This window comes from Anas acuta, chromosome W, assembly GCF_963932015.1.
Source record: "Anas acuta chromosome W, bAnaAcu1.1, whole genome shotgun sequence".
Lineage (NCBI taxonomy): Eukaryota > Metazoa > Chordata > Aves > Anseriformes > Anatidae > Anas > Anas acuta.
Genome location: NC_089016.1, coordinates 27699847 through 27725219, shown reverse-complemented (window position 1 = coordinate 27725219; position 25373 = coordinate 27699847). Strand labels below are relative to the sequence as shown.

The 25373-nt window shown below is 40.3% G+C and overlaps 2 protein-coding genes across 4 annotated transcripts in view; one reads left to right on the top strand and one right to left on the bottom strand.

Moving 5' to 3' along the window:
• DYM (dymeclin) overlaps positions 1-25373 on the top strand; it is a 432971-nt gene that overhangs the window by 244928 nt on the left and 162670 nt on the right. The gene's annotated exons all lie outside the window — the stretch shown is intronic.
• The window catches only part of LOC137846698 (rapamycin-insensitive companion of mTOR-like), a 223762-nt gene that overhangs the window by 43530 nt on the left and 154859 nt on the right, over positions 1-25373 (bottom strand). For all 3 annotated transcript variants that reach the window (XM_068664770.1, XM_068664772.1, XM_068664773.1), the window contains 10 exons: positions 24451-24497; positions 22398-22533; positions 21621-21820; positions 20901-21027; positions 3544-3708; positions 3021-3097; positions 2830-2908; positions 1793-1902; positions 1572-1659; positions 688-780 (listed from right to left, as the gene is read on the bottom strand). In XM_068664770.1, the coding sequence (XP_068520871.1) occupies positions 688-780; positions 1572-1659; positions 1793-1902; positions 2830-2908; positions 3021-3097; positions 3544-3708; positions 20901-21027; positions 21621-21820; positions 22398-22533; positions 24451-24497 (1122 nt within the window). The remainder of the gene's footprint in view (positions 1-687; positions 781-1571; positions 1660-1792; positions 1903-2829; positions 2909-3020; positions 3098-3543; positions 3709-20900; positions 21028-21620; positions 21821-22397; positions 22534-24450; positions 24498-25373) is intronic.

Here is a 25373-nt window from a genome sequence, read left to right as displayed (position 1 = left end):
AAGTATATTACCTAAAACTGGTCACAATTAACTACTATGTATTCCTCACATTTACCAATTCTACTACAGTCACCAGTATGAATTTAGTTTACTTATTTTGCATTTCTCTTACACAGGCATTTTATTACTTACCTATTTCTTCCAGTAATAGTCACCTTGAACAAATTTTCCAGAACAAACTTTGGGGAGGACAGAAAAGAGGCAAATAAAAAGTTAAGGTGGCAAAGCAGCTTTAGAAGCTTAGCTTGGATAGACACAAACACTAGGTTTTCCCCATTTTATCCCCAGTACCAGTGATGTCATGACCATATATTCACAAACGTCAACAGTGGCAGCAAACTTTCCCTCAGAAAGGCTGAATTTTGGAATGCCATAGTAAATGTATTACATAGCAAGTTGTAATTACTGGTTCTGTATTAACAGTTTCTTACATGTGGCAATGTTCGTTTTATTTGTAAAAAATAAATAAAAATAAAAAATAGACAAAGTGATGATGAAAAAGCTCAAAATAAATATATATGCAGAGAACAATCTTCATCTGATATTTCAGTTAGTTCAGAACATTTCACACATTTGATGAGAAAATAGCTAAATGATAGTTTTAAAGGATTTTGCTTAGTTATTTCAGAATCAAAAGTTGTAACAGAACTTGAACAGCTGCAAAAGCATTGTAAATCTATTACTAACCAATGCCCAAAGGGCTGCTTTCAGCTGCTTAATTCCTTCCCACTTATCCAGCATTGGGGAACGAACAGTATAACTCAGATCTGTAACAATACTCTGAAGAAGAAAAACAGAAGGAAAAAAAAAAACAGTTGAAAATGATAAGGAAACCTCAGTGAAACAGGTTCTCTTGATTTTTTAACAAACGTAAAGCACTAATTTAAATTACACACCCTAAAATAAATAGTGGTAGTTTTGGCATAATAAGCATAAATTAACAGCAACAGTAATGCGGGTAGAAAATTTTACTGTAACCACTGAATGTATAAGGTTAATTGAGATTTTATAAAAGTAACAGATTCATCAGGTTAACACTGCAATATATAAGCTTTCTCTTGTATTTTTCAACTATTAAATAAAATTCAATACATTATCTTGCAAACTCACATTAAAAGTCAATTTATTTAAGCAATGATGAACTGGCTTAGAGTTTGTTTTCTCAAATTTTCAAGATATTAGAAAAAATATTTTATTCCCTCATCTCCATGTTTTTATATGCATAAAAGGATAGGCACAATTTTTAGTCATCAATATACAATTCACTCAGACTAAAAAGCTATTTCTACTGCAGAGTTGCTTTCCATTCTATTTTTTTTTTCTAGCCATTTTAAGAAAGATAGTGCAAGGTATTTCTGATATTTTAGTGTCAGGAAGGAATCTTAGATGAAACTGGATGGAAAGACTGTCTTTGGAAAGACACGGATTTTTGGCCCCATAACACTTGAGACTTTCATAATCTAGTAATTTTGCAGTGACTGTTTAAATGACATTTCTTAAAACATTTTCCTTTAAAACAGGTTACAATAGTCTTTAATATCTTTCAAGTTATAAATTGTTATTATCCTCACCTGAGACTCCAATAAATGGCAGCCTGTTTTATGGTGCACCAGTTGGCCATAAAGGTGAACTGGCAAGTAGACATGTGGTCTCTGTAATCTGGTAGAAAAAAAAATCATATGCTTTCCCAGCAATTCAGAAACTTTATTTTAAAATAAATTACACTGCAGTGTAATGCAATGAGTTACTCTTGAGTTTTTTCAGATGAAGAAGATTTTTGTGGAGTGTTCACCTTTGGTTGCTTCGACGAACATAGTTATCACCATCAACAGGTTTGCGATATGTTGTAAGTGCTTCATTAAGTTTTTCTTCAATCAACTCAACATACTTTAAGTTATATTCCTAAAAGAAGATAGACAAAGGTTGACACAATAACATTTAGGTGGTTCATGTTTTTTATAGTATGATACTTTATAAGGAAGGACCAATTGAAGTGCTTCTTAACGAAGGCTGAATTTCTTTATGATCTGAATATGGGGCTCACCAAAATTACTGCACTTCATACATATAAGTTTGCAGAAATTCAACAACTGATTCCATAATTATTTCATAGCATTTCATTAAAAAGGAAGGAAAGAAGGAAATATTTCACATCTGACTTTAATCTGAAAAATCTGAATAGTCCAACATACATTTCAGTATTCCTGGAGAAGGGACAGCTTATAAATTAGTCAAAAAAATGCCTAATGGCCCACAGGATTGAGAGTATTACAAAATGATTAACTACTACCTCAGGAAAATAAGCACCAACAATCAATTACAAAAACAAACAAACAAACAAACAAAAACACAAAATAACGTATGAACGTATGAAGATTTATTTTACTCTGACAACAATGTTTTTTTCTTAATGCGTCTTGTGTTCCTATCTACTTCCTAACAGCATAGGCTAATTCTATCTTCATGAGATCTGGATTTAACTTCAATTAGCTACAGAGTTGACACGTCTTGAAAAGTAGTATTCCTTTCCACATTTCTCTAGACAAGATCTTATGACAACCTATTTTGGAAATTCAGTAAGTCACTGTACTCCTAAAATATTTGCTGGAATATCAAAATTATACAAAAGGCCTGGGTAAATCAAAAGCACACATGTACAGAGGAGCTATGAAACTGTAACTCCTTGTTAAAGGAATATTTTGGCATGAGCAATACACATATGTGAATGTGCAATATTTTAAATTATCTTTGACCTTCTAAAACCTGTATATTCACATCCTTCCTCCTCCTAATTTCAAGCAAACACACACTTTTTATTCTTAGTATTACCTTTTGCCACTTCTCCATTTGTTTTGTTACATAACCTCTTTCATTTAGATACGAAAACCCTTTTGGAATGGACAGAAACCTGTAAAGTAACACCAGTTAGTCAGTATCCCACTTAAATCACATAATTTGAATAAAAGCCAAAAACTTATTGTTTCCATGGTGGAAAGTCAAACAGCATATTAAACATTTACCTTAGGAGTAGAAGCAAACCCCTGTCTCCAAGGTGAGAAAGAGCTGGTTTCATTTGGATAAGGGCATGAAGATTGGCCTAAAATAATTAAAAATACGTAAGTAATATCTGAGCACTATAACACTCTGAAAACTATAACATTTACAACAATCTGCCAGCAATGATGTAACAAGTTTTTCACACAAAGAAGTATCAAACAGCACTAGCCTCATCCTAATATTATCCACTTTTTGTACCTTCTGTCATTAAATACATATTCCTATACAAAGCATAATGATCAAAATAGCTGAATTAGTCTGAATTTAAAAGTAAGCATAATCCAAACATCTACATTTTCTTGTCATTAACAGTGCAGCTTTTTCAGCATAGGGTCTACAAAGTATTATGAAGTCCATGAAGGACAATCAAGAAAGCAAACCATCAGTAGCTTCTTGCTACTGTTTTACTTTGTTACTGGAGGAGGCTGTGGAACACTTTACAGAGTAGCATACCACAAATAGACTGAAAAGGAAAAGGATGCTCACCTTATCTTCACATGCCTCATCTAGAATATCAAGTGCTTCAGAAGAAATAGTTCTATTTTTATCATGTAACTGGGTCACCAGTAACTCAATCCCCCAGTTGCTGAAGAACTCTACATTTGCTCTCAGTAATACTCGTAAGTGTTTTGTTGCATACAACCTGCAGCTCTGCAAAAAGCATGTTGTTTTTTTTTTTAATGGAAGAAAAAAAGATAAAGTAATTGATGATTTATCATGTTTGAAAATACATTTTCAATTACCATATTTTATAGCAAGTAACTGAGATGCCCATCTTATGTGTTAAAACTGCAGTCTATTAGAGATCTATATCTTATCAAACAGGAAATTTAAATCTGAGATTACTACTAACCTGGTTGCAGCCAGTCTCCTTGGAAAACCTTTATCAATTACTTATTCACTGTGATAACACCACACAGTCCAGGGTATGTAAAAGAAATACCTTGTGAACAGCCAGTGCAATTGCATATACTTTCATGTACATTATGCTTTGAAAAAAATACTTCAATAAGCAAACCCTGAGAACCTCTTTTGGACAAAATGTTGTCCAAAAGTATCTGATCTTCAAAGCTTCTCAGAAAACCCTCTAAATAAAAAAGTAATTTTCTTATAAGATAGTTTCCCAACATTTAGATTACTACTTTGAATTTCTCTCAGTGACAGCAGAATGAAGTATTTTGTCAGTTCCTGTACTATTGTTCAAAGTATGTTGAATAAACAACATAAACTCATTAATATAACTTTTTATTAAATAAATTACATTCAAAATAGAAGAAAATGGGCTTAATCTACAAGAATTTGAAGTGTTCTAAAGTAAGCACAGAACAACCCTGATGTTTACTGGGAAAGTTATCTTTACTTAGACAAACAAAAGACAAAATCAGTTGCCCAAATCTTTCTTCAGTTCTCCAGTCCTTATACCTTTAAAACTATGATACCTCTAACAAAGTAAAGTCTGTATTTATTAAACTATAAAGGATCCATATGGAGATGGATCTGAATGTCCATTGAACCTAATGAGGTTCAACAAGTGCACGGTGCTGCACCTGGGTCAGGGCAATCCCAGCCAGGAGTACAGACTGGGAGAAGAACTCATGGAGAGCAGCCCTGCAGAGAAGGACTTAGGGGTTCTGGTGGACGAAAAGCTCAACATGAGCCAGCAGTGCGTGCTTGCAGCCCAGAAGGCCAACCGCATCCTGGGCTGCATCTAGCAGGTCAAGGGAGGTGATTGTCCCTCTCTACTCAGCCCTTGTGAGGCCCCACTTAGAGTACTGTGTCCAGGTCTGGAGCCCTGTGCTGGGTCTGTCTGGGATGGAGTCACTTTCCCTGAAGCAGCCCACACAGTGCTGTACTCTGCACTCGTAGCTGGAACAGCACTGGTATCACTCCAGTGTTGTGTTTATTGCTGCATAGTACTGGCACAGCATCAGGACTCCCTCCAAGCCCCCAAGAGCCAGCAGGTTGCGGGTGGGCAAGTGATGGGGAGGGGACATCGCCAGGGCAGCTGACCTAAACCAACCAAAGGGATATTCCATAACAAATGATGTCACACTCAGCAATAAAAGGGGGGCTGTCATGGGGGAGGGGGCTGTCCTCTCGAACAACTGTTATGTGTTTTGAGGTCCTGCTTCCCAGGACGTGGCCGAACATTGCTCATTGATGGGAAGTAGAGAATAACTTTTTTTTTTTTTTCTTCCTTTCCCTCTGTGCTTACGCGTGGCCTTGTTGTTGTTGTTTTTTCTTTTTTTTTTTTCTTTTTCCCATTCCCTTTCCCTTTAATTAAATCATCCTGATCTCAAACCTTGAGCTCTTTGTGTCATATTTTCTCCCCCCTCCTCTTTGAGGAGGGGGGAGTGAGAGAGCGGCCGTGGTGGAACTTGGCTGCCCACCTAAGTAAAATCACCACAAGCCCCCAGCACAAGAAGGATGTTTATCTGTTAGAGCGAGTCCAGAGGAGGGCCACAAAAATGATCAAGGGGCTGGAGCACGTCTTCTGTGATGAAAGGCTGAGAGAGTTGGGGCTGTTCAGCCTGGTGAAGAGAAGGCTCCAGGGAGACCTGCTTGCAGCTTTTCAATACTTAAAGGGGTCTTATAAAATAGATGGAAAAGGACTCCATCCATTATCAGGTAGATAATGATAGGACAAGGGGGAATGGTCTTAAACTAAAATAAGATAGATTTGGACTAGACATTGGGAGGAAATTCTTCACTGTAAGGGTAGCGAGGCACTGCAACATGTTGCCCAGAAAGGTTGTGGATGCTCCATCCCTGGAGGTGTTCAAGACCAGGTTGGACAAGTCCATGGGCAACTTGATCTAGTGGGTGGCATCCCTGCCTATGGCAGGGGGGTTGGATTTATATTGCTTCACTCATGTTTTTGTTGTATATAATCATCCAAAAATGTTACTCACCTTCTAATGCTAAGCTGACTACTGAAATGATTTCCTTGTTCAGAGACACTCATTACAAAATGGCTACCAAATGGCTTCACAGCTCTGGGTAGCTGTTAAAGGTATATGAGGGCAACAAAACTGGTAAGAGTGTTGGAAGGCGTGTCCTGTGAGGAGAGGCTAAGGACAGTTGGGTTGTCTAGCCTGGAGAAAAGAAGGATAAGAGAGAACCTTTTTGCTCTCTACAACTCCCTGAGAAGGGGAAGCACAGAGGACTGTTGATATCATCCAACTGTGAGCGTGATAGCTTGTTGTATTCATATGATCGATTTGATAGTAGAAATGTCTGTTGTGTTCTCCTTGTGTTGTAGATATGTTGCTAGAGTCCCCACTGTACTAGCAAATGAGTAATTTGAAGCAAAGCTTCTGGGAAACACCTGGCTGCTCTGCTAAGCACTACAAAGATGGTTTTCCTTAAACTTTTCTGGCTCTAGAAACAAGGGTTTTTCCCTGCAGGAGGAAGACAATGTTAGAAAAGTTGCTCTAACTACAGTTTTTCATACGTGTGTAGAATAAAATGTTTTTGATGCACATTCTAACTGGGCAGCCTCATTATGTCATTGCTACAGAAGTGTTAAAATGGGACATGGTAGCATTTCTGCAGAGTACACGTTACTCTGTTTCAAGTTACTACCCACAATATCAGGCAACCAAATAGAAATAAATGTTCATTTTCAGTGGCATGCCAGAGACTGACTGGGTGATCTTGTGTCTTTCCTGTCCATATAGCGAGCATAGTTTTTGTAGAGGATTACCTTGGGTGTGTAACCATCTGCACTTTTAAAATTAAAACTTGGAAGCATGTTTTTAGTCATTTTGGAAAGTTATAGTTGCTGCTTTGCTCTTCAGAGAATAGAGGTTGAACATTCTGGAGAGCTCTGACTGCTTACTTCTGATCTTTCTTGTAAGTGTGGATATGTTACAGGTCCAAGAGTGTTGTGAGCCAGGGAAATTCCTACCCTTAACCCGCAACAGGCCAAGGAGTAGAAATTAGCCAAACTGTATTTTCAGAGAAACCAAATTATGAAGATGTTATTTTGTTATAGTATGAACTATTTGTAGCATTGCATGGGGTTGTTATGGCCAAAGTGCAGGACCCAGCACTTAGCCATGTTGAGCCTCATCCCACTGGTTTCTGCCCATCGACCCAACCTGTCCAGGTCCCTCAACACTTCCCCCCAACTTGGTGTCTGCAAACTTATTGAGGGTGCACTCAATTCCCTCATCCAAATCATCAATAAAAATATTAAAGAGGATGGGCCTTTTCCCCAACAGCCTTTCTCTCCTCCACCAGGTGGGTTACCTGGTCATAGAAGATGTGGTAGGTCAGGCAGGACCCGCCTTTCATAAACACATGCTGGCTGGGCCTCATCCCCTGCTTGTCCTGCACACGTTGTGTGATTGCACTCAAGATGATTTCTTCCATCACCTTTCCTGGCACCAAGGTCAGGCTGACAGGCCTGCAGTTCCCTGGGTCCTCCTTACAACCCTTCTTATAGATGGGCATCACATTAGCAAGTCTCCAGTCATCTGGGACCTCTCCTAATGACCACGACCACTGATAGATGATGGAAAGCAGCCCAGCAATCACATTCGCCAGCTCCCTCAGCACCCTCGGCTCTTGGGTGGATTCCATCTGGCCCTGTGGACTTGTGACAGTCCAGGTAGAGCAGCAGGTCTCTGTTTCCACCTGAATCGGGGGGGGGGGGCAGGTGTCTTCTGCTCCCTGTCCCAGACTTCCAGGTTGGGAGGCTGAGTACCTCGAGAATAAGTGGTGTGACTAGTAAAGAATGATGTTATGAAGGCATTGAGAACCTCAGTCTTTTCCTTATCCTTAGTAGTCACATTCCTCCCTGCGTCCAGTAAAGGATGGAGACTCTCCTTCTCTTACCGTTAATGTATTCATAAAAACATTTTTGGTTATCCTTTACCACTGTGGCCAGGCTGAGCTCATGCCTTTCTGATTTACTCCATGTATGCTGTCAACTTCCTTGTACTGTCCCTGAGTTGCCTGTCCCTATTTCCAACGGACATAAAGTCTTTTTCTCCCGGACACTCAGCAAAAGTTCCCTGTTCAGCCATGCCAGTCTTCTTCCACGCCGGCTTGTCTTAAGGCACACAGTAACAGTCTGCTCCTGCGCCTTTAAGACTTCCTTCTTCAGGAGCGTTCAGCCTTTCTGGACCCCTCTGCCCTTCAGGACTGACTCCCAAGGGACCCTCCCTACCAGCATCCTGAACAGTTCCAAGTCTGCCCTCCGGAAGTCCAAGGTAGCAGTTTTACGTAATTCCCTACTTGGTGCTGGATGTAATAATCAGTTCATTTTTATTTGGATGTGGTATTGCAGCCTTTCTATTTTGTCTGGCCATTGCCTGGAAGTAGATTGCTGTTACAGTGACTTTTTCATGGACTGACTAATTGATCTCCAGAAAGATTCAGAAGATTTTGTCCTTGGAATATCTGATTACAATGTTTGACCATCTTAGAATAAGAAATTAAAAAAAAAATCCATTTGTATGGGTTGAAATTGTCTCACTCTCCGAAGTGTTTACATTCTCAGATATCTATTGAAACTTTTTTTTTTTAACCTTGTGTAATGGGTTTACGTGCCAAGATTTTGTCAGCAGGGGGGCCATAGGGGTGGCTTCTGTGAGAAGAATCCAGAAGCTGCCCCATGTTAGATAAGGGGCCTGCTGCTGGCCAGAGCCAAGCCAATAAGCAATATTGTCTGCGCCTCTGTGAGAGCATATTTAAGAAAGTGTATGTGTGGGGGGGGGACAAACAAACAGCTGGGGAACAGCAGCTGGGAGAGAGAAAAGTGAGAAACAGTCTTACAGGCGCCAAGGTCAGTGTAGAACGAGGGGGAGAGGTGCTCCAGGCTCGGAGCTGAAGTTCCCCTGCAGCCTGTGGTGAGGACCATGGTGAAGCAGGCTGTCCCCCTGCAGCCCATGGTGTACCATGGTGGAGCAGGTTTCCACGCTGAAGCCCATGGAGGAGACCACGGTGGTGCAGGTGGACCTGCACTGACGGAGCCCACAGCCTGTGGAGAACCCCTGGCTGAGCAGATTCCAGGCTGGACCTGTAGCCCATGGAGAGGAGCCCACGCAGGAGCAGGGGATCTGGGGGGAGCTGCTGCTGCCCGTGGGGGCCCCGGGTTGGAGCAGTGTGCTCCTGATGGATGGACCCCGTAGTACGGACCCATATTTGGAGCAGTTCTTGAAGAGCTGCTGCCTGTGGGAAGCCCACGCAGGATCAGTTCAGCGAGGACTGCATCCTGTGGGAGGGACCCCACGCTGGAGCAGGGAAGGAGAGTGACCGAGAAGGAGTGGCGGAGATGAAGTACTATAGACTGACCGCAACCCCCATTCCCCCATTCCCCTGTGCTGCTTGGGGGAGGAGGTGGAAGAGGGCGGATGGGGGGAAGGTGCTTTTGGTTTCTTTCCTTTGTTTCTCACTTCTCTAGCCTGTTAGGCAATAAATCTTACTATCTCCCTACTCTGAGTCTGGTTTGTCCGTCACAATAATTGTTGAGCGATCTCCCTGTCCTTATCTCAACCCTTGAGCCCTTTGCATAATGTTTTCTCCCCCTTTCCCTTTGGGGAGGAGGAGTGAGAGAGCGGTTGTCTCTCTCTTCAGGAGCATTCAGCCTTCTTGGACCCCCCTGTCCTTCAGGAGTGACTCCCAAGGGACCCTCCCTACCAGTGTCCTGAACAGCTCAAAGTCTGCCCTCTGGAAGTCCAAGACAGCAGTTTTACTGATCCTCTTCCTGACTTCACCAAGAATAGAGTACTCTACCATTTCTTGGTCACTCTGCCCAAGACAGCTCCCGATAACCACATCTCCCACAAGTCCTTCTCTTTTTTAAGCTTTGAGATTACTGTGGTTACAGACTTGCTCCAACTGACTGCTGTGTGAGTGAGACGCAGCATTGCTGCGACGCGAGTGCGGAGTTCCGATCCGCGGTTCCATATTCTTCACGAGGGGAGTGGGCGGAGATGAACGAAGTACGTGACAGACTGAAAAAGAAGGGCTGTTTTATCCAAGTTTTGATTGGTGGTGCCTAATATATGGGCCTGGTGGTGTATCTTGTGATCCTATTTTTTGCTCTTAAATGCTTTGAGTGTGACAAGAAAAAAGGCGGGAGCATTATCTAAGTAACAGTTGAGAAGTGTTGGTGTATTTGCTGTGGTGTTTGGTCAGTTTCCCAAGTACTGGGGGGGGAGGGGGCTGACTGATTGTCAAAGTTGTAGAAGGGAGAGAGTCATTTCTTTGGTGGTTCGGGCTTGAGCCCTGGGAATTTGGTAAAAAGGGGGAGAGCGAATCTATTTAGGCGTCAATACCTTTTAAACCCCCCTATTGACGGATACACAGGAGTGATTCCTTGTTTTGTATGGGCTTCCTAACAAAGTGCATAAGAAAAATTGGCATTCGGCTTGAAATTGGGTCCTGTTGAAATGTAAATTTTGTGGAAAAGGTGGTAATGTTTGTCTAGAAGACTGAAGGCTGAGTGCTTCAGTTCTTTTCCTGAAGTTCCGTGGATTTATGATTGGAACGGGGCTCATTAATAATCTGAAATAGTAAAGTTTGTATGTGGGAAGAAGAGTTTAATCCCAGAGAATTGGGACATTGGGGAAGAAGATTAGGAAAAGATAGTAAAAACACGCAGTAAAAAGGTTTGAGTGGAAATTGAAACAAAGGACAGTAACTAGTAAGGAATAGTAATAAATAAATAAATAAATAAACAAATAAAAGGGAATGGGAAATCAAGGAAATGAGTAATATCCAAAACAAAGACGTTTTAAAGAAAGCCTCCTTGGGTGCATATTGGCACATTCGAAGGATATTGTTAGAACTGGGGGCACAGAAAGCAAGAAGACTTTTACTAAGTATTGCAATCAGTGGTGGCCACTATATAAACTAAATGGCCACTTTATGGATCAATCGACTATAACACTATCTTGCAATTAATGTTGTTTTTGAGGAGAGAAGGAAAATAGGATTAAATGTCTCATACTGATATGTTATTTCAGCATTTTAGAGGGAAAAGAAGTGGAATTAAGTTGGCCCCTGACTGAGCCTTTGGTGTTGGCATGGGAAAAGTACAGGCTGGAGAAAGATAAAGGAAGGGTTAAAAGAGTTGTTGAAGGTGTTAAAGGTGTGGCATGTAGTATTTAACAGAGCTGTTTGAAGTTGAATGAGCAGGGAAAGAGGATGTAGGAATGTTAATAGTTCTGCCTCAACAGGAGGCTGTGATCTCAAAATCACCGGTGTGAGCCCTTTGGGGCAGAGGGACCATGATGGGTCCGAGAGAGTTGTCATGGAAATAGAAAAGCAGTTAATCCTTAAAACAACCTGAGTTTATGAGTGAGCTCAGATTGCCAATGGGACCGCTCAGGGAACTGTTGACGATTGCATTCCCCTGACCGGCCCCACGCTGAGACTATAGTCACCCCGGAAATAATGAACGGTAAATACCAAAATCTGGTTACATTGGGAATTGAGAATCTGTTCCAACAAGGTCCAAAAGAAACCCCTATGGAATTTTTGGACCGACTATGAAATGCAATGGAAAACAAAACAAAACAAACAAACGAAAATGGAGAAAATAGGGGCTAAATTAGAACAAGGAAAATGGACACTGCCAGACAGGCGAGAGATATTGCCAAAAGCTTATGCGAGGCAAATATTGGGACATTTGCATGCACAAACACATTGGGATACAAAGGCGTTAAGTGATCATTTACTTAAACAATTTGGTTGCATTGTTTTGTTTTTTTTTGTTTTGTTTTGTTTTTTAGATAGCAAAGCAAATTACACAATGTTGCTTAACTTGTCAGAAGATAAATAAGAAAGTGTTTCGACAAGCAGCCAGGAGAGGGAGAAAAAACAAAAAAGAGAAACAAAAAACAAACAAACAAACAAACAAAAAAAACCAGCTTATAGGCCTTTTGAGAAAGCACAAGTTGATTTCACTGAATTGCCCAAAGTAGAGAGGATAAAATATCTATTGGTAATAGTAGATCATTTAACACAATGGGTAGAAGCTTATCCCATAGCACGAGCTACAGCACAAATGGTGGTTAAAAATTCTATTAGAACACTTGACACCTAGATATGGGATAATCCAGTACATTGATTCTGATCAGGACACACACTTTACTTCTAAAATAATAAAATTATTATGTCAATCATTAGGTATTCAGTGGGAATACCATACTCTGTGGCACCCACAAAGCTCAGGGAAAGTAGAAAGAACGAATCAAACAATAAGACAACAATTGGCTAAATTAATGATCGAGACACAAATGCCCTGGATGAAATGCTTACCATTTTCACTTTTAAACATAAGAACTAAACCACACAGTGAGACTGGATTATCTCCATATGAAATGTTATATGGTATGCCTTATTCTCAAGGGATGCCTCCAGGGAACAATTTAGTTGAGGATCGTAGCATCCAGAAATATATAATTACTCTTGGAAGGAGATTACAAGAGCTAAGAGAAATTGGAATGATGGCTCAAACACCACCTTTAGGATTTGCTATTCATAAGATACAACCAGGAGACAAGGTCTTAATAAATAAACCTGGAGGGAAGAACCATTGAACCCCCGATGGGAGGGACCATACTTTGTTTTACTTACTACTGAAGCAGCTGTGAGAACAGCAGAAAGGGGTTGGACCCACGCATCCAGAATAAAAGGACCAGTAACTACCGAAACTTGGAGGGTTGAGTCCGCTCCTGGGAAACTGAAACTAAAGCTAAGGAAGAACTCATATTCTGGCAACGAGGCTCTGCATGAATTAAGGATGTCAAATAAAGGGGACAAGCCTGAAGGGAGGAAAGGGAGAAGGCAAGACCGGGGCAGGACCCTCCACTGCGGTGCGTATGGTCTACCGAGGGAGGCAACCCCTATGGGTATTGACCACCGAGTGAGAGGGCCTCGACCGGACTTCTCCCACACTAAGGTCAGGTTGTCCCGAGAAAATAACATAAGAACCTTTTTTTTAAACCCATATAAAATTGTGATTAGTTTTCCAGGAGCTGGATCACCCTGAAAGGCTGAATGGTAACACAAGCCCGAATCAACCCTGAAAGCGGGCCCAAGCCCTTGATTGAAGGCGTTTGCCTATTATGATCCAGCTACGTGGGCAGAAGACGGATCCTGGGGCTATAGGACCCCAATATATATGCTTAATAGAATAATTAGGTTACAAGCTGTAATAGAAATAGTTGTAAATAAAACCGGAGATGCACTTGGATTAATTGCAAAGCAAAATACCAAGATGAGAACTGCTTTGTATCAAAATCGCTTAGCTTTGGATTATTTACTAGCACAAGAAGGAGAAGTCTGTGGAAAAATTAACCTTAGTAATTGCTGTTTAGAGATTGATGATAAGGGTGTTTCTTCCTAGTAGCTGGTAGAATGCTATGTTCTGGCTTAGGATGAGAAGAGTGCTGATAATATGCTGATGTTTTAATTGTTGCCAAGCAGTGCTTACACCAAGCCAAGGACGTTTCAGCTTCTCACTCTGTCCTGCCAGCGGGCAGGCTGGGGGTGCAAGAGCCAGGAGGAGGGCCAGACTGCTCGGGGTTAGGCTGGGCATCGGACAGCAGGTGGTGAGCAATTGCATTGTGCATCACTTGTTTCATACACATTATTACTAGAAGTACTATTATCATCATTATTGTCATCATTATTATTGTTATTATTTTCTTGTCTTTATCTCAACTCATAGGCTTCACTTTCCCGTTTCTCTCTCCCATCCCAGAGAAGGTGGAGGGGAGGTGAGCGAATGGCTGTGTGTTGTTTAGCAGCCCGCTGGGTTAAATCACAACAGAAAGAAAAGCTGTAAATGAACTTGAAAAAGAAATGAAGAAAATTGCACATGTCCCAGTTCAAAATTGGAATGGAATTGATCTAAGAGGATTATGAAAGGGGGCTTTATGGGTGGTGATTGGTTTGCTAAAATAAGGGTGGTTGTATTGGGGATATGTGGAGGATTGTTAATAATTCCATGTTTTGTATTACCAGACTAATACACTCGGTTATACAAGGAATGTAAATATCTGCGGTACCTGTTGACCCAGAACCAGGGAAAGAGAAAACCCATTCCCTGATGATAATAAAAACAGAGATCCAAAATTGGTATCAATTTGGCAAGTATTGACATGGATTAGAAAGGAAAACATGAATCAATGCCATGAAAAAGGAGATGGGGGATTGTGAAATATGTTCATCTGATTCGTGTCAATATGGAACAATGCTAGGGCCGCATGGTATGATGAATGTGACCTTCTGTCTTACATACCCTTGTATAACCACAAGTCTAAGAAAAACAGAGTGGTTAATGTATATAGTTCTTGTATCTTGCAAAGGAATGTTTTAGCAATTCGTGTCAATAGAGAGCTTGAAGGGAAATGTATTTGTAGGCTTTCCTTGAAGTCTCTGATATCTAGGGGGTTTCAGAATAACTGCTAACTATTATGACTATTGCATGGGACACTATGCAAGTCTCTGATGTCTGGCCAGGAGATTAAAGAGACGGGGAGAGCTGAAGAACAACTAAAAGACAAAGCTTGCAGGGGACCTGCCTCCCAAGGGATTCCACCAACTAGTGTCCTGAGCAGCCCAATTTTGTTTAGCATGATGTCAGATAGTATGGAATACCCCTTTGGCTAGTTTGCGTCACCTGTCCTGGGTCTGTCCCCTCCCAGCTCTTACTGCACCCCCAGCCTGCCTGTTGGCAGGACAGAGCGAAAGGCTGAGATGTCCTTGGCTTGGTATAAGCACTGCTCTGCAACAATTAAAACATCGGGGTGTTATCAGCACTCTTCTCATCCTAAGCCAAAACACAGCATTCCACCAGCTACTAGGAAGAAAATTAATTCTGTTCTAACTGAAACCAGGACAGGGACGCTGCACAAGTCTCTGACATACAGCCAAGTTGGACAAAGGAGAAGGACAAGAGGGAGGAAGACTATGAGCCTTCAGCACGAGAGACCCCCAGAGACCCCCAGAGGGAACACCGGAGACTGATACGCATGCTCCAGTAGGAGGGTTTGGATTCTGGAAACTAATTATAATAACCCTGTTTTTTTTAGAAGTAGTAATGAACATATATTAGCCTAGGAGCATAAAAATCAGCTGCTTGACATAACTGGTGTGCGTCTTGGTGGAGCAGAGACTCCCAGCGCACCCAGCGCTGTTTGCTTACCTCTATTCCTTTAATAAATCGTAAACTTTGATTATAGTCCTATTTTGAAGACTGAGCCATTTATTATTATTTGGGGCCGGATCGGGATCTACCCAAGGGTACTGAGAGAACTGGCAGAGGAGCTGGCCAAGCCCCTATCCATCATTTATCAGCAGTCCTGGCTATCGGGGGAGGTCCCAGCTGACTGGCGGCTAGCAAACGTGACGCCCATCTACAAGAAGGGCCGGAGGACAGACCCGGGGAACTACAGGCCTGTCAGTTTGACCTCAGTACCAGGGAAGCTCATGGAGCAGATCCTCTTGGGAGTCATCATGCGGCACTTGAAGGGCAAGCAGGCGATCAGGCCCAGTCAGCATGGGTTTATGGAAGGCAGGTCCTGCTTGACGAACCTGATCTCCTTCTATGACAAAGTGACGCGCTGGGTGGACGAGGGAAAGGCTGTGGATGTGGTCTACCTTGACTTCAGCAAGGCTTTTGACACCGTCTCCCACAGCATTCTCCTCAAGAAACTGGCTGCTCTTGGCTTGGACTGGCGCACGCTTCGTTGGGTTAGAAACTGGCTGGATAGCCGGGCCCAAAGAGTCGTGGTAAATGGAGCCAAGTCCAGTTGGAGGCCAGTCACTAGTGGCGTCCCCCAGGGCTCGGTGCTGGGGCCGGTCCTCTTTAACATCTTCATCAATGATCTGGATGAGGGCATTGAGTGCACCCTCAGTAAGTTTGCAGATGACACCAAGCTAGGTGCGTGTGTCGATCTGCTCGAGGGTAGGAAGGCTCTGCAGGAGGATCTGGATAGGCTGCACCGATGGGCTGAGGTCAACTGCATGAAGTTCAACAAGGCCAAGTGCCGGGTCCTGCACCTGGGGCGCAATAACCCCAAGCAGAGCTACAGGCTGGGAGAGGAATGGTTGGAGAGCTGCCAGGCAGAGAAGGACCTGGGAGTGATGGTGGACAGTCAGCTGAATATGAGCCAGCAGTGTGCTCAGGTGGCCAAGAAGGCCAACGGCATCCTGGCTTGTATCAGAAGCAGTGTGGCCAGCAGGGCTAGGGAGGTGATCGTCCCCCTGTACTCGGCTCTGGTGAGGCCGCACCTCGAGTACTGTGTTCAGTTTTGGGCCCCTCGCTACAAGAAGGACATCGAGGTGCTTGAGCGGGTCCAAAGAAGGGCGACGAAGCTGGTGAGGGGCCTGGAGAGCAAGTCCTATGAGGAGCGGCTGAAGGAGCTGGGCTTGTTCAGCCTAGAGAAGAGGAGGCTCAGGGGTGACCTTATTGCTCTGTATAAGTACATTAAAGGAGGCTGTAGCGAGGTGGGGGTTGGCCTGTTCTCCCATGTGCCTGGTGACAGGACGAGGGGGAATGGGCTAAAGTTACGCCAGGGGAGTTTTAGGTTAGATGTTAGGAAGAATTTCTTTACTGAAAGGGTTGTTAGGCACTGGAACGGGCTTCCCAGGGAGGTGGTGGAGTCACCATCCCTGGAAGTCTTCAAAAGACGTTTAGATGTAGAACTTAGGGATATGGTTTAGTGGGTACTGTTAGTGTTAGGTTAGAGGTTGGACTCGATGATCTTGAGGTCTCTTCCAACCTAGAGATTCTGTGTGATTCTGTGTGTGTGTCATTACAAATGTGGGCTCGTCCGGGATGGCTTTGGTTCCTGAATTCTGATTCAGAAGAAGAGGCGCCCCACCATTTGGTGGCTCCTGTTCGAGTCAGGTCGGGACTAATGCCATCTTGAACCTGAATAAAGGTAAGCAAAGATTTTGATTTTTTTATGAGCTCCCTTGCCAGCTGCAGCACTGTATTTTGCCCGTAATTCTGCGTGCGAAGATCTGAACAAAGACGACGGAGTCTTAAGTGTTTAAGGAGTATACTGTTCGGTTGGGTGGGATTCGGTTGCCTGTGTGTGTAAGAGTGTGACTGAGACGGAACTTAGTTCCAAAGCGAGTGTGGAGGTCTTCTAACCGCGGTTCCAGTCTCCCGTGAGGGACTTGGCCGGTGAAGGACCAAAGCGATTCCTATAGGATTCGTGGGTGGGTGATAGGTCCTAAACCCCCTGCAAGACACTCTTACTAAGGTAACCAAGGGCTGTGGGAATTGCCATAGTAAAATTCCTAGATGGGTCAGACAGAATTGAAGACCAAGGACCAGAAGAAAGGGAGCAAATTACCAGGCATACCACCAGAAAGTCCATTAGGAATAACGATTAGAAACTGGAACAATAGGGGCCCCAGAAAATGAAGGAGTAAAATTAAAAATGGTCCGGTATTATATGATAGAATGACCAAAAGAACCTTTAAGACCCCATGTATTTTGGACGATATTTGGGTCCACGGAGGACTGGGTCTGTCAGGCTTTGAACATTAATGTTAATAGTAGAATACCCGTGGATCCGGAAGAGAGCAAGTATGCTGCAGCTGAAACATGGAATTAGAAATTAGAGAGCGATTGATTAAGAATGAATATGTGCTACATTTGCAATGTACTGTGCCTGTGCTGCGCTTAGACCTCCAGATAACAGGAACCCCTCGGACCCCGAGAACCAGATCAAAACAACCTCATGGTTCGGACTTTAACCAAGGGGTCTGAGATAAGGAGGACTGTTCACAAAGGGACAGGTTATGCATATGTATAGGTGTATTGGGAAACTTCATGTATATGTAACTCTTTACTGGATATAACCAAAGCAAGTTGCCACGTCAGGCATGCACGACTTTGGTGGGGCTACTCTCGGTAGGGTTCAGATTCCGGGAACTAATTATAATAACCCTGCCTTTTCTAGAAGTAATAATGAATATGTAGGAGCCTAGGAGCATAAAAAACAACTGCCTGATGTAACTGGTGTGCGTCTTGGTGGAGCAGAAACTCCTAGCACACCCAGCACTGTTTGCTTACCTCTATTCCTTTAATAAATTGTAAAATTTGATTGTAACCCTATTTGGGAGTTAGCCATTTATTACAATGCTATGAATTATTTAGGTCTGAGCTCCAAAATTCGTGTTCTTAAGTTTCTGAACATGTAGAGTTTTTCTTAGCTTTCTCCAAGGAGTTCAACCTCGAAATTCATCAAGGTTTGCTATTAAAAACTCAAGGTAATACCAGAGAAGCTTATCAAACTTCAGATCACGATCTCTATTCCTTTACACAATCCCAAACAGACCAGAGCTGAAATGTGTAACCTGGGATATCCAGAAATGATCAATTTCTATGGTGTTGGAGAGTGACAACTATTCTATTCATGTTTAAAATACAACTGTTTAATACCCATTGTTCACTACACCAAACTACAGATTAGTGGAATTTGTATTTTTAGTTATCATCGTTAACAGCAGCAGTAGCTCTCAACTGCTTTCTGACTACCTATATGCTGAGAATAGTATGTTCAGACAGTATCTGCACCCCATTTCAAGCCAGTCTGCTTCCAGCTAGTGATACCTGTTGTGTTTAACCCAGCAGGCAGCTAAGCACCACACAGCCGTTTGCTCACACCCCAACAGTGGGATGGGGAAGACAATTGGAAAAAAGGTAAAACTCGTGGGTTGAGATAAAGAGAGTTTAATAGGACAGAAAAATAAGGGAAAATCATAATAAATATATATATATACACACACAAAACAAGTGATGCACAATGCAATTGATCACCACCAGCTGACTGATGCCCAGTCAGACCCCTGAGCAGCAGCCATGCCCTCCCCCCGAACCAACTTTCCTCTGTTTTATTGTTCAGCATGATGTCATATAGTATGGAATATACCTTTGGCCAGTTTGGGTCAGCTGTCCTGGCTCTGTCCCCTCCCAGTTTCTTGTGCACCCTCAGCCTCCTTGGTGGCAGAGCCATATGAGAAGCTGAGAAGTCCTTGGCTTAGTGTAAGCACCAATCAGCAACAACTAAAACATCATTGTGTTATCAGCATTTTCTGCTAAATTCAAAACATGGTACATATCAGCCACTATGAAGAAAATTAACTCTATCCCAGCCAAAACCAGGACAAGAGTTTAATACACTGTGTTTTTTTTTCCCCTAGAATTTTTAAGTCATTATATCTTAGATATCAGAATCAAGAAATATATCCCAAAATCTAAAAACACAGACACTAATTCATAAGAAAATTAATAAAATTATCTGTATAAATATATACCTCATTTAAGAGATTGTGACAGCATGCCTGGACTTTTTTCCTAATTGTTAACCATCTGCATTTGGAAGCGACTGAAATATTGGTGTTCTCTTCCCTCTTGTCTAGCCTTTTAATTTTTTTATGAAGGAAAAATACCTGTGAGGTTGGTGGAGGGGTGGATGTGGGTTGGGGGGTCAGTACCTACTGACACAAAATCTCATTAGAAACAGCTCAATGAAGTTCCACAGTAAACTGCTCTTAACTAGCAGCCACCTAACAGGAGCTCAGAAATCAAATAAAGACACGGTCCTCATAACTTGTTCATGCCTATTTCCTTGTTCAAATTAGGCATAAAACACCTTTGGAAAAAGGATGTCAAAGTCATCACTTCATTAAAAAATTACTTAAAAATTAGTCAGTAGGGAGTCTCATCCTCTTTTTTCAATGAGGTATTCCTTCAAACCCAACCCTCTTCATTACCTTCATACCCCTCTCTTTACTTATAAGAATCATAACATCTTTGGTAGCCTCTGAGAAACGTCCTTGATTTCTTTTCTTTTCTTTTCTTTTCTTTTCTTTTCTTTTCTTTTCTTTTCTTTTCTTTTCTTTTCTTTTCTTTTCTTTTCTTTTCTTTTCTTTTCTTTTCTTTTCTCTTTTCTTTTCTTTTCTTTTCTCTTTTCTTTTCTTTTCTTTTCTTTTCTTTTCTTTTCTTTTCTTTTCTTTTCTTTTCTTTTCTTTTCTTTTCTTTTCTTTTCTTTTCTTTTCTTTTCTTTTCTTTTCTTTTCTTTTCCTCTTCTTAAATACAGTGAGACATTTAAAACTAGCATCTACCTTATTCCACTCTAGAATATATTCTGCCTTGTCCAGTTGACAGAAAAATAGCTCTCCATGAATTACTGAAAGCTTTTTTTCTAGTTAGCTTAAATCTAACTTGTCATTTCCTTGACATCAGTGCTTGCTTGTCTACTATGTTACACCTGATTGATTTCTCTTTTCTTTTAGTTTCCTGAGCTTTTAATTCAGGAGCTTCCTTTCCTAAGTCTACACAAGTCTGTGTACTATTTCTACTCACTTTCTTTGATTCAAAAGTACAAATCCCGTTGCCTATTTCTGAACCACCCCTTCATTCCAGGAGTTATAGCTTTTCCTCAGTTCCACCACAGTGATCTCAATAGTTATCAAAACAGCATCCATCACTAGAAGATTAATCTGCTTATTACTGCTAGAAATACGTATACATTTCTGTTTGTGAAAACAATGTCTTCAATAAACTATACAATAATGTTATACTTGGCTTACACTTGGTTTATGCATTTAAAGACTTTAACCCCTTTCATAAATGAGAGAAACCTCTGTTTGAATGACTTAATATCTTGAGCACAAATACAGTAAAAGGTGTGAAGTCCGCATTGAATTCAAGAGCTACACAAATAGGAGTTTCATTTCTCTAAATACATAAACCTTTCTGTATATATAATATCTTAAAAATGAAGTCACACATCTTGAATAACAAAATAAATGTCTAGTGGCAAATAACAATGGTACATAAATTGAATCAAACTTACATCAGTTGCTGCTGTCAGGATTTTAGAAAGGATGACTCTTGCTAAACCATCTCTGCTGTAATCCAAACTAGAAATAGTCAGTTTTAACAAGTGATCCTGGTTCTTCAAAGAACAAAAATTAAGAAGACTGGTGGAGGGGGAAAAAAAATCAGTATTTTAATCCAGTTGAATTCACTTATTTATTCAACAAATAATTTAAACAAGTACTCTGAATAAGTCTTTCATTTCTATAAATGCAGAAGAATACAAAGTAAGTTCCCATATCAAGTGGAGTGACTTTAAACTGTTGCAGCTGTTAGAGTCAAAGGGGGACAGAATAATGCATTAAACTACATGGGAAAAAAAAAAACACTTTAATTTTATAATTGTTCTGTAACTGCTGTGTCAGCACATTTGAATTAGTGATTATGAGTGCAAAAATATTCATGAAGCTTTGTGAACAATTCCTCATTCTAAAACACTGTAAAACTGTCTGGATTTTATCTTCTTCATAAAAAAAGGAAGAAAAGGAAGAAAAAAAGAAACCAACACCCCCCCAGCCCCCCCCCCCCAAACAACAACAAAAAAGAACAACACCCCACAATTGTGGAGTCTCTATTTGAACCGATCACAGGAATTTTGAAGTTTCCAGCTTTATAGACAATGGTACTCATGCACAGTTTACAAGTTTTGTAATGATTATACCTGTAAGCACAATTCAAACAGAATAAAAACACTCACCACTGAAACGCATTACATTTTTCAAGCATTTTGACTCCATGAGAGTGACAAGATAGAGTACCAAAAAACAGAAAGTAATGCTGACTAAGGGTATTTAGTAACCCATTATTTTGAAGACTACATTCAGGTTTCATTCCTGATGAAGAATTGAGCCAATGTACAATATCTTTAACCAATTCCTCCAGGTAACCTTGTCCATCCTAACAAAACAAAGAGTAACAGCATTTATTAGCAACAGAACTGGTAGTCTCTTTACTGAACTCTGTCATTTTAAGTTTCTTAAAACGTACAATACAGACACAAAATAGAAATTCTGACTGGCAAACAATTCAGACTAAAATAGATTTCAAGGCAAATAAAAGGAGTTTAGCTTGGAGACATATTAGGACCAATTCTATTCTTTCCAGGAAAAGGATTGTTCAATGACATTTTCCCCATTCCTCTAGCCAAAGGCACAAAAGTCTTTAGCACACAAGAAGAAAGAAGGTAAAGAAAGGACAAATATGCATAGTAAAACCTAAAAAAAATAAGGAAAAAAAAATAAAACACCACACACACCATTAAGTTACATTTAATAAAACTACTTAAACACAATTATCTCCCCAGTGTCTCATCTGGACAATTCAGGATTTTAAGTTATATTTCTTAATTATGCTGAACATTTTAGGTTTAACACCCAAAGCCTACAGAAGTTTTTATTAAAATTAAGGTTTTTAATTTAAGTGCATACAGCAATATTACTCATTCTATCTCATCTTATAGCTGAAAATTTCTTACCTCTTGTGATTCAAGAAGAAATTCAGTAAACTGACAACCCACTGTAGTGAGCTGCTTAGCCTTTGCATAGTCCAGATCCAGATTGGCATACAGTTTACTGCTAGGCTTGTAGAAATATAGCAATCTCCTTACAAATCTAAGGAAAGTAAAAAATAATTTGTTATTTTTCAGTAAGACAAGGAATCCCTCACAGTATAAAATGATGCCAGTATAAAAGATATTTTGTCACTAAATTAGCTTATTGGCCATAAATTTTCAGAAGCTATAAAAAGAGAGTAGCAGGTATCAGTAATGAGTCTATCCAGACATGATTTCAGAGATGCAGCTGTACTGTGTTATAAAGGATTTTCTGTCATGACTTAAAATAAGCAAAGGAACTCAAAATCTCTATGCTCTTAAAAGTCATAGCTTCCTTCTCACTCTTGTGTTTATAATTTATTTTGCTGTAACTTATCCTGTGGTGAATTTCAAAGACTATCTAGAGTTTATAAAGAGCTAAAAAAAGTGTCTTAATGCTTATGTGACTTGACTTTTATTCAGCTATAATAATTAATGCTACTATGAAAAATACATTCTGCCAGGAAAAGGCCATATGGCAACAGCATTTTCATTCATCTCACTTTAGCATTTCTGGAACATAACACAGAGATAACAAATGCAGACTTATAGACTTTTTGAAAACATGCTGAGCAATATAGCTTGAATTCTTCACTGCAGAAATAAATCTTCAGCAGAGTTTACCCCTACCAATTCTTAGTCAAAAAATAAACACAAATTTGTGCTTTAAAAGAACACAATGTTATATCTGAAGGTAGATATGTCAAGTATTAAGAAAGCTTAACTAAAGCACTGCCTTTAACTAAAGTGAGAGTAAACCACTATCCCAAGTCCAAATACAGAATCAATTATAAAGGAAATCTGAGAGCTTCTTTAAACTTGTCAAATGAAGTGCAATTTATTCTTTTATTAGTGACATACGTATTATATATATTATTAGCACACACATTTATATATCACAGAATCACAGAATTGCAGGGGTTGGAAGGGACCTCAAGAGATCATCGGGTCCAACCCCCCTGCCAAAATATGATTGCATTATATATGTATGAGTGTGTGTATGTAAGTATATACACACATGTACACACACTGCATTAATCATCTCTGAAATGAAGGAATCTATACCAAAAAAAAGCTGTCCTGGGTCTGTCCCCTCCCAGCTCCTGCTGCACCCCCAGCCTGTCCGCTGGCAGGACAGAGCGAGAAGCTGAAAAGTCCTTGGCTTGGTGTAAACACTGCTCAGCAGCAACTAAAACATCAGTGTGTTATCAGCATTATTCTCCTTCTAAATCCAAAACACAGCACTGTAACCGCTACTGGGAAGGAAATTAACTCTGTCCCAGCTAAAATCAGAGCACATGCCTAACCAATACAGAACTACTCTTCAAAATAGTTTATTTAAATCAAATCAGTTTCTGAAATGCATGTTAAAAGTGACATCCAAGAACTAGTAACACAATTACTCCACATGCATAAAAGTAATATAAATACCTTAAGGCCATTAGACAAGAAAGGAACCAGAGTTGTACTGTTGTGGTATTTTTCTTTGTTTCAAGTCATACATGCTTTCCTCCCCATTAATAGTAACTAGAAACAACTTTATCTTTGGTTTTGATGAAAGCTATAATGATAGTATTGTACAACTATAGCCCTATTCCATCAAAATTTGTCAAGTGTTAACATCAAACACTAATGTATTAAATATGAGAGAGGTAATAGTTTAAGATTTAAAATTAAATAGGGAGTTTGTAGAACTTGTATAATTTTTGTTTAGTGAATAGATATATAAAATGTCTGTGCACTGAAAAGAAACCACTAAATCTTAAAAACCTGTTTATTTAAAGCAAATTTTGCAATCTAGATTTTCCATTTTTGCTGCTTCTCTCTAGATTAAGTTTTAGAAATGTGACATATCCAAGAAACAGCTTATTGCAATATTAAAAAAAGTTTTTTCAAATTTCTTTCTTCAAAGGAAGTATACGCAATTTTTACATACCTGTGCAATTGTTCATCTTTATAGTTCCTTAGATTTACATTTGGCCACTAGAAAAACAGCAAATATAGCATTATATGAAACTTGTACATCAGTCCTTGATTAGTCATTAAAATTTGCTTATTTCTATTATATTCACCTAATATTTGAAAGTGTAAGTTTTCTTCCCTCTAATGTTCCCTATAAAAGTTATTTTATTGAAAAGCCTCCACTTCTTGCTCCAGTAACTGTTCTATTTTTTCTAGAGGAGTGGGATTGTTGGGTGCATGTTATGTGTACAAGTCCACAATTCTAATGAAAACAGCAAACTGACTTTTTTTGTTGTTTTCACTATTCTTCTGATTTATTTTAAAAATTATCATTCACACTTAAATACCTCTTATTAAAATGGTATTTAAACTCCTCTTTTGATACTTTGAAAGATGTTTCAAGAAGGATCACATAAAGCCACAATACACTTTGCTGGACCTATTCTTTCTTAATAATGTTTTTTGTTTGTTTGTTTGTTTCTTGCAGGAAGAACGGCCAAAAACACGACAGACACTAGTATGGTCAGATCATGCTCTCTCTTTATTACCCGAAGAGCCTGACTTTTATAGCAAACTTAACAGGGGCGGATAGTGTCTCACACAAGATTATTGGTCAAAAGCACTCAGACAAACAACTGCAAGAAAACAACCCCCTTGTGATTAGCAGTCACGTAGGTCCTGTCCTTGAAGCCAGCTGCTGGCAACAATATTTTTCTAAATTCCTCAGTCGGACGATGTGGGAACACTGTCATGGGAACTTCTCATAGTTGTCCTGGTAGCTTGGTTTGCTCAGCTGCAGCAAGTCATGGCCTCCTTGCTGTTTCAAAAATCCATCAACAGTTGTTGCTTTTTAATTTCCTTTCTTTCCTACCTAAGCAATTTAATTCTACATTTCCG